General features: G+C 49.5%; 4 protein-coding genes across 4 annotated transcripts; 1 reads left to right on the forward strand and 3 right to left on the reverse strand.

Moving 5' to 3' along the window:
- The first annotated feature begins 973 nt into the window (after positions 1–973).
- Positions 974–4,627, forward strand: LOC102707483 (14-3-3-like protein GF14-B). The gene is made up of 6 exons (XM_006652296.2): positions 974–1,060; positions 1,773–2,225; positions 2,304–2,382; positions 2,518–2,640; positions 4,067–4,183; positions 4,293–4,627. Exons 2-6 carry the CDS (start codon positions 1,816–1,818, stop codon positions 4,350–4,352), a joined length of 789 nt encoding a protein of 262 aa, XP_006652359.1. The 5' UTR covers positions 974–1,060; positions 1,773–1,815; the 3' UTR covers positions 4,353–4,627.
- A 682-nt stretch (positions 4,628–5,309) lies between these two features.
- On the reverse strand, positions 5,310–7,510 carry LOC121054145 (DNA translocase FtsK 1-like). The gene is made up of 2 exons (XM_040523002.1): positions 6,964–7,510; positions 5,310–5,685 (listed from the first exon to the last, which is right to left on the reverse strand). Exons 1-2 carry the CDS (start codon positions 7,366–7,368, stop codon positions 5,524–5,526), a joined length of 567 nt encoding a protein of 188 aa, XP_040378936.1. The 5' UTR covers positions 7,369–7,510; the 3' UTR covers positions 5,310–5,523.
- A 3,033-nt stretch (positions 7,511–10,543) lies between these two features.
- LOC107304119 (prohibitin-3, mitochondrial-like) lies at positions 10,544–11,751 on the reverse strand. Its single transcript, XM_015836503.2, has one exon. The coding sequence runs from the start codon at positions 11,616–11,618 to the stop codon at positions 10,764–10,766; it is 855 nt and encodes a 284-aa protein (XP_015691989.2). The 5' UTR covers positions 11,619–11,751; the 3' UTR covers positions 10,544–10,763.
- Positions 11,752–14,034: 2,283 nt separating this feature from the next.
- Positions 14,035–16,602, reverse strand: LOC102720141 (probable inactive receptor kinase RLK902). The gene is made up of 2 exons (XM_015836000.2): positions 15,123–16,602; positions 14,035–15,035 (listed from the first exon to the last, which is right to left on the reverse strand). The coding sequence occupies exons 1-2, from the start codon at positions 16,486–16,488 to the stop codon at positions 14,374–14,376; spliced, it is 2,028 nt and encodes a 675-aa protein (XP_015691486.2). The 5' UTR covers positions 16,489–16,602; the 3' UTR covers positions 14,035–14,373.
- Positions 16,603–17,970: the final 1,368 nt, after the last annotated feature.

Here is a 17,970-nt window from a genome sequence, read left to right on the forward strand (position 1 = left end):
CGCACGACATCGTTAGCTAGTTAGTTGAAAGTGCATTTTAGAAAAGGAGAAGCGGAATATCTTTCTAAGCTTGCTTGATTTTTAAGCAATTTTGTAGGAGAACAATACAGCTCCAGTGTTCTGCCCTGTTGTTTGCTGCCGTATGATGAGCCGAAAGAACATTCAAAAGTAGGAATTGAGCTCGTACGCAAAACACACATATTTTGGGATCTTGGTTGCGAGCATAAGAACTGCTACTTACGATCGCAATCCGTTCCAGATGTCTTATAGGGGCTTGTTTTTCTTGAGCATATTGGACATTATTAAAGATTTATTTTAAAACTAATTTTGTAAAAATAAGTTCTGCGAGGAGATATCGGGCAACGTTGGAGATGTTCCTGCATTGGAGTATCGTATAATATCCAGGGCCTTCTTTGACAAAATTCCATGGCGGCTGCCACGGCTGGTGGTTTGATCCAGGGGCCTCGTTGAAAAGCTCCAAACCCCGACGGGCCGGCCGGCCGGCCGGCCTCGTGGTGGGCCCCGTGGCCTGCTCAGCGCCACGCCTTCGCCTCGCCCCCGCGGTCGCCGCCTCACCTGTCCCGCTGTCCGCGCCGTCCAGTTCACACACCCCGCCCGCACCCGACGCACGCAGCACGTGGCCACCGTGTCACAGGGGCCCCACGCAACAGCCTCCCTCCTCTCCTCCCCTCTCCTCGCGGGTAAGATCCGCGACCGGTGCAAAAATGAAGCCCCCGCCCTGCGACCCTGCGCCCCGGTCCAACGAGTCCAGGCTGTCGCCGATGCTTATCATCCAGCACGACGCGCCCGGTGGACCCGCCCCGGCCGGGCTCACGCTGGCATGTGGGCCACGGCGTCGGCTCGACGTTTCCCGCGTGGGGGCCGTGTGCGGCTGCGTGGTGGGGCCAGGGCTCCACGTGCCCGGCATGCCACGGTGGAGGGACACGCGTCGGGCGCTCATTGGCCGGGACGGACTCGGAGGGAGGCATTTCTAGGGGCCCCCCTCCCTCGCGTTCCTGCCCCAGTTCCGACGCCAGAGCGCGACGAGACGCACACAGAGGTATCGCTCGCTCGCTCGCGATCCCCTCCCCCTCCTCCTCTTCAAATTTTGATCCCTCACCCTAGAATTTCGCTTCGGTGTTTTGTTTCTGTTCGATTTGTTAGATCGGATGGTACTTGCTAGCATGATCTACCCGCGTGATCTGCGTTTTCCCCCGTCTGAATTCTCTGCTAAACCCTGCTGTTTTTATGTAGCGCTTTCTGAGGCGTGTCGTGATTAGTGGTAGTTTTGTTTCTAGGTCTCTGGTGGTTTTGGAGTGATCTATGCGTGGTTGATTTGATTTGCGACGGAGTACGGTTGGATCCGTCGAGGCCTGAATTCTGTAGGGGTTCGGAAGTTCTGGTTGTGTTTGTTTATGAGAATCCGCTTATACTTTTTTTTTTCTCTTTTTGATCGATGGTTGACGATTAGATCGACCTTGCTGCCTATAGTTAGCTTGGGAACTCCGAGCGAGGACTGCGGAGTAGTAATTCAAAAACTGCTTGAAATGCGCTACTGTGCAAAATTCAAAAATCAAACATGAAGTCATTGGCGTGCCCACCGGAAACAGGAATAGGATGGAGTCCATACAAAGCATGTTTTTAGATTGTTTTTTTGGCTTCTGAATTTATTCCTTTATGTCATGCATTTTAGGTTACTCTTTAAATTGTTTGTATGGAATCCCGAGAGGCAGATTTGGAGGTAACGATTAGTTCTTTGTTTGATCTTGCAGACTTGGCATTTGTAGAGTTTGTATAGGTTTATAGATAGCAAAGATGTCGGCACAGCCGGAGCTTTCCCGTGAAGAGAATGTGTACATGGCCAAGCTCGCTGAGCAGGCCGAGAGGTACGAGGAGATGGTCGAATTCATGGAGAAAGTGGCCAAGACGGTTGACTCCGAGGAGCTCACCGTGGAGGAGCGCAACCTCCTGTCTGTTGCATACAAGAACGTGATTGGAGCCCGCCGCGCGTCATGGCGCATCATCTCTTCCATTGAGCAGAAGGAGGAAAGCCGTGGTAACGAAGACCGTGTCACACTCATCAAGGACTACCGCGGCAAGATCGAGACCGAACTCACCAAGATTTGTGACGGCATTCTCAAGCTGCTCGAAACCCACCTTGTCCCCTCTTCCACTGCCCCTGAGTCCAAGGTCTTCTACCTCAAAATGAAGGGTGACTACTACAGGTAATATGATGGGTAGCCATGTATTGCATTTACTGGTGTGTGTTTGCTTGTTTTGCTAAACTCAATTTTAATAAACAGGTACCTTGCTGAATTCAAGACCGGGGCTGAGAGGAAGGATGCTGCTGAGAATACCATGGTAGCATACAAGGCTGCTCAGGTGGATTTTTCTTTTTCATATTCCTTGATTACATTGTGGAAAATTATGTTGAAGCGATATTCTGCTGTCTTTGTTTCGTGGGGATTTTATACATTTGGTGCTTCTATTTAACAAGAGACTTATTTTGTGGTGTAGGATATTGCTTTGGCTGAGCTGCCTCCAACTCATCCAATTAGGCTTGGGCTTGCTCTGAATTTCTCGGTGTTCTACTATGAGATCCTCAACTCGCCTGATCGTGCCTGCAACCTCGCAAAGCAGGTTGGTTTTTTCTGCATCACCTAGATCTTCTGTTTAACCATTGATATTTGTTTCTTAATGGTGTCATGATGTTTGTTGTTGTAATTATACAATTGGATTATCGTAAATCCATAGTACATTCAGTTAGCAGTAGCTTCTTAATACTTCAAAAATCACATCACGCATTCCTTTTGTTATCGTTCCTTTAGCCACTTCAAAAATCATATCACGCATTCCTTTTGTTATCGTTCCTTTAGCCATATTTTGCATTCTGCTTCCAGAAAAGGATGGCATTGTTAAGTCCACAAAACTAAAAGGTTAGGGGTGATTGTTTGACTTTTTCAAAGCAAAATCCAAATGGTATATTTGTAAATAAAAAATAATTTGTGAATAAAACTTTTATATATATATTGACAACGATCTAATAAAAAATAAACTACAACGAAAAAACCACAAAATTAACTCTAACTTTAAGGTTAAAAATTTAAATTTTGGTTTATAAGCATAAGAAGAAGTGAAAAGATGTTGCTGCTAGTTTGCTTGAGATGTACACAGCAGTAACGGCATACAGGTTTTTACAAACTTTTTTAATGCTCTCACATTTCTAAACAGCATGCCCCTTCTTTACAGTGTTTTGGTCATTTGGTGAGACTTCGCTATCTGTAATTATGCAGCCTTGTGACCATCATTCGCAAAACCGGCAGTCATAGATATGTGCACTTTTTTTGTTCATGCTATGGACAGAACAACCAACACCTTTTGGTTTAGTTTTTCTTTTCAGTGTTATGCTGTCATTGACTTGTAGAACAATAGAAATTTATAATGTTTAGACGTTGTGAGATAACAGATGCACGCGGCACGCCTAGAGGGAAAACAAATCCCAAGAGGGCCATACTGTGTGCACTGTATGATTATTGTCGTTAAGTCTCACAATTCATTTTGGGAGACCCTGAGCTTGCATTACCTATTTTTGAGTTTAGATCTGTCATTGCATGTTATGGTAATTAATTTACATTATGCATCAGCTTGACTTGAATAGAATAATAGATAAAAGTAATATGCTCTTCAGACTTCAGTTGTAAGCTCTAGCTGCTTGGCATTAACCATCAATTTTCACCTTGGAAGTGACAAAGTTAAAGATCTGAGTATTTACCAATGCCTCTTATTATGCAACCTCTCATTGGTCAATATTTTGTTGATTTGTTTTCCCATGGTAATAAACTCCCTGAGCCTTATTCATGTTACTACCTCAGTTTGATAATTCCTGTTGTTGATAATCCCTGAGTACTTGATTGGAACCTAGTCAACCCTGTGAGGTACCTTTGCTAAGCTCTATCAGGGAGTTGTTGGACCGATCCAACAAAAAAAAACTTTGGTTCCATAGAGGCTTCTACCTTTTTTGAGACATAGCTGGCATCATGATGTTCCCCTTTACCAATTTCTACAGGCTTTTGATGAGGCCATTTCGGAGCTGGACACCCTGAGCGAGGAGTCCTACAAGGACAGCACTTTGATCATGCAACTCCTCCGTGATAACTTGACCCTGTGGACTTCAGACATCTCGGTACGTTCCATTTCTCAAACACTCATCTCTTCACACATCCTTTCACCCGCTCCTTAGGTATAAACCTGAACCCCCTTGAATAAATGGTGTCAATCGTTCGTGGACTCAGGAGGACACTGCGGAAGAGATCAGGGAAGCTCCGAAGCGCGACTCCAGTGAGGGGCAGTAAAGCCGGCTTTATGTTGCCCTAGAAAGCTTGTAGCTAGTGCTTGCTACTGTGTAATGACGCTATGTGCTGTGATTGTTGTCGGGAAAATCTGGGGCTCCCCATATGGTGATGTTGCTAGCAATGGTTGCAGTCGCCTTAAGCTGCCCGTAGCAGGTGGGAGACTGGAGCAGCCAAGTGCTGGTTGGGGGTGGGGAGCCTCTTGAACTGTTCGGTGACACTTCCTGTTTTTCGGTTTGCCTTTTTATTGATGTTTATGATGGTCATCCTGTGTCAATTGTTTATTTGTTTTGGTCTCTGCGTCAGTGTTTTCTGGGGCTTCTTCACCGGGCAACCACTGCGTGCAGCCGTGTTGCTTCAGTTTTTTCTGGGGCTTCTTCAGTGGACAACTGCGTGCTTCGGTGCCTGTAGTGTTTCTGGTTGGTTTGGCTCCACGCCACTTTGGGGTTGTTCGTTCCGGTCCTCCAGGATAACGAAGATGCAAGCATGATTCGGTTGGCTATTATAGATGGAAATTTGATGGAGCGGATGGTCACCATAACTGGACTATCTGGACATGCTGGGCGTTGCATGTTCCGTCACCAAAACGTAAGTGAGCGGACGCCGGTCATGCTGACCACCAACCAATAGACCATGAGTATTATACATGCTATTTGGAAAATAGATGCACGATCCGTCACACACGGACAATAACCACTATAAGAAGATAATTATAACACAGGAAAAACAACACGACTTTGCACTAGCTTAGCTTACAATATAAAAACATAACCGAATATATTGCATATTGTAATTTAGATCATATTTCTAGCGTGCGCATGGGGTAAAGATGGATTCACTGATCAGAGCGTCAGGAAGGTTTCTAAACTCCTACGAGGCCAAGAGCCCATGAGATCAACAGCTTGAAAGCCGTGTTCACAGAGCGTCGTTGCAGACTGGATATTTCAGTTAAGCTACAGCTTTGCAAGTCAAAAGTGCAACAGTTTACACATCAGGAGCTCACGTAGTACATGGCAGTTACAGAAGCTTGGTTGCTTTACGGTTTAGCATGTAGAGAAGTGGCCATTTACCTCTACCCAAGCTTACTGCTCGATGAGCATCTAATACATCATCTGTTCAGAATTACAAATTGCACCGAATCTACACTTCTGTTTTAGTAGAAAGATACTCCATATTATCGTGGGTAGCTTAGTGGTTCAACAGCGGTTCTGAAGAGAAGGATGTATACCTTGTCAACAGAGAAGTACAAGAAACCTCCCAAGGAGTGGGTAACGTAGGAACCAAAGCTTGTGCCAACAATGCAGTGCCAAGCAGGCCCATACGCTGTATCAAATTCCTGTGAGCAAATGAAACAAACATTTCAGCCACTGATTGTCAAGAAGCGTGAATGCATTCAAGGCCGTGGAAGAAATATCACATCCTCAAGTGTTCAACCAACATAACAGTAAGACAGCAGGCACACACAACTACACAAGTAGGTGCTACCACTTAGTTCATAGAAAAAAGGGAAAGACAAAACAAAGCAGTAATGGTCATGCCTTGCATTCACAGCAATTTTCTTGATATTCTTGCATGAATTTATATGAAACCACTCCTTTGCGCAACAAGCTGAGAAGCTGGATGCCAACGGATAATATTTTTAGCAAAAGTAGAGCTTGATAGCACATTTGCATTCTCTTGTTCCAACTCTCCAGAAAATCCATTTACTCCAAAATTAGTTTGTTATATTTATTGATAAGAAACATGTCTATATCTCAAATACTCAGCAACATGAATAGTTGTGAAGTTAAAGCTCAGGACCAACTTATTCAATGGTATCTTGCCTTTGCAGCTATGCCAGTCAGCAATCCCATTGATCATCAGTCACAATCATGATTGATAACTCAACATCAATTGAACAACTACCATATCTACAAAACCAAGCTGGGAACCTAGCTCTTTTTTTTTTTTTGCCGGGTCGGCCGAAGGGCGGGCGACCAAATTTCATTAAGAGAGGGTGAAAGGATGTACAGCAGGAACCTAGCTCTATTGCACAAGACCATAACTTCTCGTCGGTTCAACAGTCTTTGGATTCCTAGAGCACACATGATGCTTAGTTCTCATGAAATCATCCATGTACAACTCTTCACGTGGTTGGAATTTGGAACTGGTTGGTAAAGCACCAATAGCAGCAAAGAAATATGACTACCCTCACGTTCTCCAAATCTCACAGATATTCCGTGAGCTCTATAGTGGACCATCTCTCATAAATGAACAAATTGACCTGGCACCATCCTGCTCCACTTAATAGGTCAACATATCATTCTCATCCAGCTTCACTGGCAACACTAAATAACTTCTCGAACTATTCCAAGTAGTCCAGAGTCCAGACGCTCCTAAGACCTAAATCTAGATGCACGTATTCTAAAAGATGGCAGAATCAAACTAATATCATTACTAGTAGAACAAACCTCTAGATCTCTTTAATCTTAGGATCGTGTAACATATCCTTCATTTTACGGCAGCATATAAATCATCTAATCAAGTTTGGACATACACTCTAACTAATGAGCAATTCCGCGAGTAAATGACAGATTCAGTTATAAGAAGAAACAATTCGCTGAGCGCACGATACCTTCTTCAGCGCGAGCGCGAGACGCTTGCTGTCGATCCGCGGCATGGCGGCGCTGGCCTCCAGGGCGACCCGGATCGCGCGGCGCTGCAGCCCCGGCGGCATGTCGGCCGCCCGCACGCGCACCGCCACCTTCCTCTCCTCCCCATTCCCCTCCCCCTTGCCCTTGGGCGCCTTCGCCTCCTTCTCCTTCGCCTGCTTATTCTCCTCCCTCGCCTCCACCACCTCCCCGCCCTTCCCCTCCCCAGCACCGGGCTCCGCCGCCGCCTTCGGCACCACTTCCCTCTCCCGCTCCAGCTCCGGCTCCGGCTCGGACTCGGGCTCGGGCGGGTCAGCGAGCTTGGTGCGGCGGACGAGCGAGCTGAGGTAGCGGCTGCGGCGCTCCAGCTCCTCGGAGGCCCGGTCCATGGAGGCTAGCGGCTAGCGGCGGCAGTGGCGAGGGGGCATTTGATGGATGGTGGCCGGCCGCGCGTGGGAGGCGCGTGAGGTTTTTCTGTCTCCGAGGTGCAGTGGGGTTAGGGGAGATGGCCGGCGAGTGTTTGTTTGGGGTTGCTGCTCCTGGAATTCGTGGGAGCAACTTTTGAGACAGAATGGAGCTTGGTTTGCTTCGAAGTGGCAGATCAATTTTTCATCGAATGGGAGTATTAATCAAGGTCCAGTTTAGTTCTCTTCTCTATGCATACAGTGTTAGGTTGCTGCGCTAGATTTGGTGCATTCTTTTTTAGTATCGGGGCTGTTTAATTTATTATGGCGTTCAAACTTCAAAATCGTACAGCGTGACATTGGGGTTCTAGTGTACAACGTGGCCTCCACATTATTGTCCTTAACACCGACAAGGGTTTTAGCACCAGTGCACCACTAGATAAAAGGCCCTCTGAACTGAGAACGCCATACAAAGCAAAACATCATGCTGAATTAATCAGGAGCTAAAGTTGGTCAGTAGTTAGTTTTCACCAACGTTATTAAATCAGAACCTGAACTTGATTAGTATCATACTCCCTCAATCCTATAACTATTTTTTTCTTTATTCCATAATATAAGATGTACATACACGTCTACATTAATTAGCATGTATTTTTTTCTCTAAACTTGATTTATTTTAAATTCTCTAACATCAAAATGTCCAACCATATATATATATATATATATATATATATATATGTATATATAGCTATTGATTATAGCTATTGCTTAGTCTTTATGTTAGTGATTATTGTGGGGAGTAAATCTAAGGTCATCACTCATCACCAAGGTTATCAACTTATCACAATCCGGTCAGCTTGGCGGGGACACCGTCCCAGACTGACACGAGATGGCCAACGGAAGTGGACTTGAGTTATGGCCAGGAGCCAGTGGCACGTGGGCCCTGGAAGAACTCGACCGCCCGTCCCGTACGTACGCGCCCCAGGTGCGTTTGACAAACTGTCGGGGCCCCCCGATTCGGAAGCCGGTGGGGGAAGAAGAATCCCACGCAGCCTCGAGACCAACGGGATCGCGCCGCGCGAAGTGGCCGCGGGATGGAAGGAGCCGGGCCAAAATCCCGCGGCTCCCCTGCGTACGGAGAGTCGGAGTCTCGGAGATGGCTGCGGCCTGGCTTATGCACGGTCGGGCTCCGCGGTTGCGCTAGCCCATACAGCAGCTGAATCAGACTTTTCGTTTTTTTGGAGAGAAGAGTGAAATAGTGCTGTTGCAAACAAAAAGCAGTTTACGGGGACTTAAAAGTAAAATCTTTAAAACAAACTACGATTAAAAAACTATGAAATCAAATTCAGAATTCAGAATTAAGTTTCAAAATTTAAGTTCTGTTTTATAAGCAGTTATAATTTGTAACTACAAAACTACATGGATATGCATCCTCGCGTCGCGAGCATTTGCGTACGGCAAGCAAGAATTCGACCACCTCTTGCTTGCTGGACCTGGATGACTCGGTTCTCTATGCTGGACTTGGATGACTCGGTTCTATATATTGGACCTGGATGGCTTTTTTCGTCCCGCTACACGTGTGTACGTACGACCTAATTATACTATCAACTAAAGGGGTTAAGTGAATAACATCACAGCCGTTGATCAATTGAATCGTACGTAAATCGGATGATTGAGTCATACGCATAGCAATTTTGCTATAAATAAGACTTGTATCAAATAGCTCGGCGATACAATAATATTACATGGTACCCAGGAGGGGGCTGGCAAGAACCTGGAATGCTGAAAGCAAAAGATGTATCTATATGAATAAAAGTTAACAGCATAGAGCACGACAGGCACATAGAATTACGCAACCTATTGCTCGACGCTTTTAGGCTATACCGGCATAAAACCTCACCGAGCAAAGGCAAGAGAACAGGCGTAACAGTAACCCATGCTTAGGGTTTCAGCGATATAGATCTGCAGTAAGCATTTGCAGGGTATTTCTAGAATCTGGGTAAAACCAAGAAACCTGGAGACAGCAAAACTTTGATTGCCAACAGCATTGCAAAACTGTAGAACATCTCCCTCCAGGAAGTATGGGCTCATGGCACAGCAACCGTGATCACGTCACCGGCCACCACCAATCACAGAAGGCAGAAGCAGAGCCATCGAGGGTAACATGAACTCAACATCAAATCAAAAGCCTAGGAGGAACTGTCAACCCCATGATGGAGGTACCAGGATTGAATTGACCTTCAACTATGCTTTCTCCATGGGTAATCAATCATCATCTCAAAAGGACCTAACGGATCAAAAGTTTAGGAAATGCAAACATGAATGCCTCAATTAAAAGCCTACAGGAAGACAACCAATCACAAAACAGATATACTGGTGTGAGGTGAATTCAGCTATACACTATTTCGAGAGAGCACCGGCATTCAACAATAGAACCCCAGATAACACGAGGCTACAAACTATGGGGCTACAAACATATAATGTGCCACCCAACATTTCAGAATACTGAGATCTATAACACAAAAATACAATTTCCAACCAGATTGTAGACAAGAACTTAAACAGGAACTGACACCTCTACATTGCATGAATGTATATAGATGGTATTAACAATAAAGACAGCATTCATCATGTGCCGGTGCAAAACTACATATCAGAACCAATGCAAGCATCACAGGACACAGGCTATTATGGACAAAATTGCAGGGGTAAACTACAACAATGAAATGGGTCATATTTTGACTATGCATGCCTAAACCACATTGTGAAGCTAAAATCAAATATCAAAACATCAGCCCGCTAAATACTGTCATTCCATATCGAAAATTGATTTGTATGATACAACAGCTAAAGTCCAGTTTAATTAGATGGGCCACAGAGTTCTTAGGAACTGCAGGGCATAAGCTGCATGCAAATGAAGGAAATTATGGTTCCAAGACAGCTGCTTAAGAACACAAGTGAACAGCAGATACCAACCCAAACATCATTCCTGCAATGATCAAATTTTCAAAAGGACAATTCTAAATGTCAAAAGACAACTAGAATCATCTTGCAGGAGTTAAGTGCACAATCAATAAGGCAAAAATTAGGAAGCGAAAATACAGACCTGTGGTGTTAAGAACAATGAAATAAATAAGAGAAAGCATAAAGTAGCATGCAGATTGAACAACACCATAACGCTTAATCCAGAGAGACAAATCATGAATGAGTCTAGACCCAGACCTTATTTGGATTGCAAGATTAACACATTTCATTCCAACACATCCAAACTAAATACGACAAAGGTAGCTGATACCATAGTTCTCGATACCATCATTTCAGTTTCCAATAACACAGAGCGGATGCTTGGGCAACTAAAGGGGTAAAATTGGAGCAACAGATCACCGGCCAAACCCAGCAGCATTGAGGCCGAGCAGCATCCGGCCATTGTCCCCAGAAGGAACATATGCAACATTAGGAGAACGGGCTAGCTCGGCAGCGATCTCCTTGGCCGCCTCGATCCTCCTCAGCTCAATCAGCCCTGTCCCAGCAGCAGCGGTGGCCTCAGAAATGAGCCGCGCAGACTCACTTTCTCCCTCTGCACGCACGATGGCAGCGCGCCTCTCTTGCTCAGCTTTGGCGACGAGGAACTTGGAGCGCTCGGCCTCCTGCTGCGCCACCTGCTTCTTCTCGACGGCCTGCGAGAACTCGATGCCGTAGGAGAGGTGGGTGATGGCGACGTCGTCGAGGATGATGTTGAACTCGCGGGCGCGGCGGATGAGCGCGTCGCGGACGAGTGCGGAGACGTGGGGACGGTCCGTGAGCAGCTGGTCGGCGTTGAACTGCGCGACGACGGCCTTGAGCACCTCGTTGCCGATGGAGGGGAGGACCTTGTCGTCGTACTCGAGGCCGAGGGAGGTGAAGATGGTGGGCAGGTGCACGACGTCGGGGCGGGAGAGGAGGCGGAGGGTGAGGTTGACCATCTGCAGGTCCTTGGTGCCGGAGTTGGAGGAGAAGTTGTGCGGGCGCGTGCGGATGTCGAAGATGAAGGGCTTCTGGAGCCACGGCACGAGGAAGTGGGTCCCCTCGCCGACGGTCTCCGGCAGCACCCCGCGGAACCGGTCGAAGATGACGGCGCGCTCGCCGCCGTCGACGGTGTAGAGCGACGCAGACAGGAGGGAGGCCGCCGCTCCGATACCAGCCGCCGCCTTGGCGATGTTGGTCAGGAACGACACAGCCGCGGGTCCGCCCGCCATGGCGCTCTCGCTCTCGCTCTCGTCTTCCGGTGGCGGCGGAGTGGAGATAAACCCTAGCAAAGAGAGAGAGAGAGAAGAGGGGATTTGGTGTCGCCGCCGCTTGGGGATGGGGCGAGCGTTTGTGTGGGTGCGGATCTGAGCGTTTAATGGGTTTTGTGAGAGGGGTTTATTTCTTGGGAGAGAAGAAGGTGAGGCCGGACTGAGTCGATGACAGGAGGGGCCCATTGCCGGTTTTTGGATTAGGACGAAAGAAAGAAACTTGAAAGTGTTTCGACCAGAACGGCCGTCAGAAAACTGAAGGGCCGTATCGTGGGCTTATATTTTGACCAGAACGACCGTCATCAAGTAGGCCGTTTAGGCGTGTAATGGCCTGAAGCACGCTGAGATTTTTCCTTCGTGTCACCGGTCCGTGGACTGACGGCCCATCATCCGAAATGGCTAGTTAGCGAGCGCTCACGCGAACGGGCCCAAAACAGGTGTTTTTACTTTACGTGTATACTTTATTTTTTATTTTATATATAAGGTTTGCATATATAAATATATACATATAAAAATTTATATGTATCAAGTTTATATCTATTACATTTTGTGTATATATAATATTTGTACTCATTGGATTTTAATATGGAAGAGTTTGTATGTATAAACTATATTAAATTTGTATACGTAAAGTTTATGGTTATAAAGTTTGCATGTATAAAATTTATGTCTATAAAATTTATATTTATAGGTCTAAAGTGTGTATGTATATATGTATATAGTGTACGTATACGTATACGATCATGCGGCCGGGCGCGCCGGCCCGCGCATTAGACTGACCCCCCATCATCACCTTACAAGGCTTCAGCCTACCTCACCAAGTGATCCGGACCGTCCACAAGTGGCCTGGAGATCGGAGCAGTTCGATCACCGACGCGCTCGTTAGTGCCGTCCCGCACGCGTGCCCGCAAGATGGCCGGCCGGACCGGGCGGCCGCACCACCGGTCCACCGTCCCCGTGCTCGCCGCACTGCGATTCTGCAAACGGAACACCAACAAAATGGAGTCCCGCTGCGCAACCGGGGGTGCGCTCGCGTTGCAGTTTTTGCAGCGGACGCGGGCCAAGGCAACTGCTCGCGCCGCGTCGCGCGGCACGGCACGTGGTGGCACGCACTTCGCCAAGAGCTAATTAGCGCAACTGCCGGGGGCAGGACGAGCGGTCTCCCCCCCTCCTCTCCGTGCTGATGTGATACGTTCGTCCGGCCGCCGTGGCCACCTAACCGGCCGGGAGCCGCGGGGACCGGCGCAACGAAAAGCGCCCGACCGATTGATCGATCGATCGATCGGCCCTGCTGCAGCAGCTACCCGTGGTAGCCCGTAGCAAGGCAGGTCCGCACCACGACGCCTGCCTGCTTTACTCCCAACCAAAGTTCTCTTCAATGCGCCGCCTTCCATGTGCCTCCCCTTGCCACCACCGCCGTACAGCGCCACGCTGCTTAGCTAGTCCTGAAATCAGCGATCAAATCGACCAGAAAATTGCGTCACTGTGTGGCGATGGTAAGTGTAGAGGAGCAGGGGCATAGCAGAGAGCCACTATTGCTGCAATGCTGCCGAAAGGCTTGTTCAGTTCAGCGCACACATGGATCGCAATGGGTTGGTTGGATGGATCCCTGCTCGCTGGCCGAGCTGTGCTCCAAGGACCGGCGGCCAATAATTCACGTCGACAATTATTGTTCAGAAATAGCCCACTGATTATCATTCGTTCCTTCGTGCTCTATTAGTGGGGGCAGCGAAACGACCCCGGCCGGCTCGAGCGATCAGAGCCTCCTTTTATAAAAAAGCACGATGACAACTAATGACAGGCAGCGCGTTGCATGATCTACAACCGTATTGATCTCCTTTTATTTTGCTCGGGCAAGTTAGGATTCTCTCGGGTTAGCTTGCCCTAAAAAAATTTGGGATTCTCTCGGGCTGAATAAGTTGTGCTCGGCCAGTAGGAGTACGTACGAGCTGAACACAGACAGGCACCGTCTCGCTCACGCGTTGTCATGATTGGAGCAGTTCGTATCTTTGGTACAAAGCCTGGTTTGCTCCCAACGCGTGGCCATGTTCTTGTTGCTTGCTCGCACAACCCTTCTAATCCTAGCTGCACATTGCAATATAGAAAGGGCGAGCCGCACCAAATTGGCATTAGTTACGGGTTTTTAACAGCACATGGTTTACCGGGACGCCTATTGGTTTTGGTTGCTCGGAACAAGTCGTGTAAAAAAGATCGGAGCTGTACGTCCCTGTAGCTGTCACTGAGCTGAGCATGAGCAGGATGCGTGCAAAGGACGCCTTTTTCAGCTTTTTTTGCGCTAGTCTCCAGTGTGTGCATGGCAAATTCATGTAGCGGCAGCGGCCAGATGATGACATCGACACAAGTGGCCCGCACGATCTAAAAGGAAATCAACCGGGAAGCGGTTCAAATTGCGCGGGAGTCAAACCTCGAATGAAGTAATCTCTGATTACCAATAGTGACATCAACCATGTAGTAATTACATATTGCACCAGTGCTTCTCCTAAGACCAACATCTCTCTCAAAACACGCAGCTAATCGGATGGTTGGAATCCGACTAAAAAAAAGAAGAATCAAGAAATTCATGAAACTTCAAAGAATTAACATCACACCGTAAGTAATTTCCTAACACAAAGGAAAGAACCAGCGAAAAAGAAGAAGAAAAAGGAGACATTTCCATGGAGTTACCGAACGAGCACTATGTGGAGTTCATCAAGCTTCAGCTCCCGCGAATCGATCCGGTGGGCCTGAGCGGCCGGTCGTCGGCGTCGTCCATGGACGCGCTCCGGGCGGTACGCGCGGACGCCGACCCCGCGCCGCCCAGCTGCTCGATGCGCACGGCGATCTCCGGCATCGCCGGTCGCTGGTCCGGCGCCGCTGCGGTGCAGTCCATCGCCAGACGCAGCATCTCCACCATCTCCTCCTCGGCCCCGGCGTGCCTGAGCAGCTCCGTGTCGAACACCTCGGACGTCCACTCCTCCCGCACCACGGAGCGCGCCCACCGCGGCAGGTCCACGCCTTCGTCGTCGTGCAGCACGGCGTGCGTGGGCGCCTTCCCCGTGAGCAGCTCCAGGAGCAGCACGCCGAAGCTGTACACGTCGGCCTTCTGCGACAGCCGCCACGGGTCCGCCACCACCTCCGGCGCGCGATACCCCGCCACCCGGTTGGACGGCGCGCCGGCCGGGCCGACGAGGTGCGCGAGGCCGTGGTCCGCCACGCGCGCGTCCACCGACCGCCCGAGGAGTATGTTCGACGACTTGATGTTGCCGTGCACCACCTTGGAGCCCGTCGCGTGGATGTACTCCAGCCCGCGCGCCGACGCCAGCGCGATGCGCCTCCTCGACTCCCAGCTCAGCGGCGACCGGCCGGAGCCACGGTTACCTAGCATTGTCAGATCAAATTAGAAACTTTGGTTCAATTTCGAGCACTGAAACAGAGAGGAGCAAGCAAGAAGAACACCGAGCATACCGTGAAGCATCGACGAGAGGCTGCCCATGGCGACGAGCTCGTACACCACGAGCTTCTCGTCCTTGCTGAAGTAGTAGGCCTGCAGCGGCACGACGTTAGGGTGGTCCAGCCCGCCGATCGCCGCGATCTTGTCCCGGAACTCGCGCTCCGGCAACGAGGTCTCCTTGAGGCGCTTCACGGCGACCACCGGCCCGGACTCGAGCGATGCCTTGTACGTTGTCCCGTACGTTCCCTTGCCAAGAACCTCGGCGGACGCGCGCAGCAGGTCCTCGAGGTCGTACGGCCGCGGCACCCTCCCGAAGAAGAAGAGCTTCTTCTTTCCGGTGACGTTGGCGGCGACGGCAGGCTGTACCGTGGGGGCCACCGGTGGCGGCGGCGGCTGCGGCGGCCGCGCGTCCGAGACACGTGGAGTGTATGCACTCGGGCTCATTGCTTCTTTGCTGTGCAAGGCGAGCTCCGCCGCGACGTCATAGTTGTGGTGGGGTCTTGGCTTGCGTTGCAGGGCACCACACACCAGGACCAGAACGCCGGCGATAAGAAGGAAGCCGAATGCGCATCCGATCACAATGCCGGCGATGGCTCCGCCCGCCAGGTGGCGTCCGCCTCGCCCGCGGCCGCCCGACGGGACCGCGCCTTCTGGAGAAAGCGCCGGAGCCTGGGACGGCGGGTTGGAAATTGGCGTTCGGCAAGGCGACAGGGGCTTGCCACACAGCAGCGGCATGCCGAGGAAAGACGTCGCCGGCATGCCGCCGAGAGCACTGGGTATCGCGCCGGTGAGGTTGTTGAAGGAGACGTTGAATGAGGCGAGCAATGGCATGTTCACGTTCGGCAGCTCGCCGGTGAAGAGGTTGCCGTCCAAGTAGAGCAACTGCAGCTTCCCGTTCTTGGCGATGGTCGGTGGGATCCTCCCGGAAAAGCGGTTGTCCGCGAGGTTGAGCTGCGTCAACGCCGGGAGAGCCAGAATCTCCGAGGGAAGATCGCCGGAGAAGTGATTTGACTGCAGATTAATGACCCGGAGCTCAGCGCACTTGGCCAGGTCAGACGGCAGCGGGCCGGAGAGCGCGTTGTAGCGCAGCGACAGCACGGCGAGCTTGTCGAGGCTCCCGAGCGCGCCCACGGGGACGTCGCCCCGGAGGCCAACCCCGGGGAGGTGGATCTCCGTGACGCGTCCGCCGGTGCAGACGACGCCGGTCCAGGAGCACGTCGGCTGGGACGAGTTCCACGACACGGACGCCGACCCGAACGGCGCCAGGAACGCCTGCAGCGCCGCGGCGTCGGACGCGAGGTCGTTGGCCACGACGGGCGCGCCGGCGGCGAGGGCCAGGAGCAGCAGCAGCAGCGCGGTGGCGGCCGGCGGTGGCAGCATGGCTGGGTGGGTGGTTTTCTTGGCTGATCAGACCATGCGGCGTGGGGAGGAGGTGAAGCCGAGGAGAGGAGAGGAGGGAAGCAAAACAGAGCGAGCAGAATATTGGTATTTGGAAAGGAGACTTTCCATTGCTTTTGTTTAGAGACGAGGAGAAAACGGGGGAGGATGCCACAAATGACATCGCAACCACACTACAAAATTCGGACGCGATCTAATCCGTCCGATTAAATTTTCAACGGCTGAGATGCACAGAGACGGAGCTTGTCTTGCAGGCTGTTTTTTGATCCTGAATTCCTCCTACGTACTAGTATTGATTTTCTGATTTTGATAGTAGAACAACCTGAAGTACAACAATAGTGCCTCCAAAGATTTGCAGAAAAAAAAACTGTAGCTGACATGGATTTGCAACAACGCTGCCAATGTGCCTTACCATCCGCATATTGCATGTCGTTTTCACGTACACAAGTGTTAGCTGGAGCAACTCTTACTACTTTGCAAAGAGACCCTAATCCCGATTTCTCAATTCAGGTTAGCTGATGGTTGGATCGTGTGGACGTCACAAAGCCTGGATGCAAAAGCTTCTTTTCCTCTTGCGATGCCACACGACACGGCAGAGTAAACGGAGGCAGTACGACCGAGCCCGGGAACCGTAACTTAACGGCAGATCGATCGGGTGGCTTGTAAATGCCATCATGGCGTAATAATCGCGGCGGTGTCAACCATCGATCGTTTGCAAAGGCTTAATTTATTTCTCAGTAATATTGAAGCACTAACGTACCTGTCTGTGCTGTAGCACAGAATTAGGTTAGCTTGAGGTAATGGGAACAACGACCGGTAATCAGACACGAAGAAAAACGCAGTTACTACGACAGACTGGCCTCAATTTCTCCTGCTCTGATCGGCGTTACACAACACACACAAGTTGTCACCATTTGCTGGATTGGACGTATTCCCTTCTGTGGAACACTAAAATACTTCATCAAGCTTGGACTTGCGAATGGAGGTTCCTTTTTGTGGCGCCTTTTGCAGAGCAGGAACTTTGTCTGGCTTCTTGACGCGTAGTACAGGATGGCTTAAGGCAACCTACGCGTAATTAGTCCTATCTTTTCGCCAAATTTTAGATTTAAAATCAACTGTGATGTTTTTTCATCGTAATTTATTTTTTAAGATTTGCTTTCATATTTTTAAGGATATATTTATATAAAAAATTATCCATAGATTATTTTTAATCATTAATAAGCTGCTTTGTTAATGCTTAATACAAGCTAAAAGACGAGGCTCTGAAGATTGGCTGCAAAAAAGAATCCGAGATTAAAGATTGGTCATTTGGACCTTGGTCCCTGGCGAACACTACGACCATGGATGGAGACGTTGACCTTCTGTATGAACATGGTTGCATGGTGGGGCTCCTCCAAATGCTGCCTACCTTTTCTTTTTGTTAGCTCTAGTATTCCATACCATATTGGCATATTGTATTGCAGA

The sequence above is a fragment of the Oryza brachyantha genome, chromosome 4, assembly GCF_000231095.2.
Source record: "Oryza brachyantha chromosome 4, ObraRS2, whole genome shotgun sequence".
Taxonomy (NCBI): domain Eukaryota; kingdom Viridiplantae; phylum Streptophyta; class Magnoliopsida; order Poales; family Poaceae; genus Oryza; species Oryza brachyantha.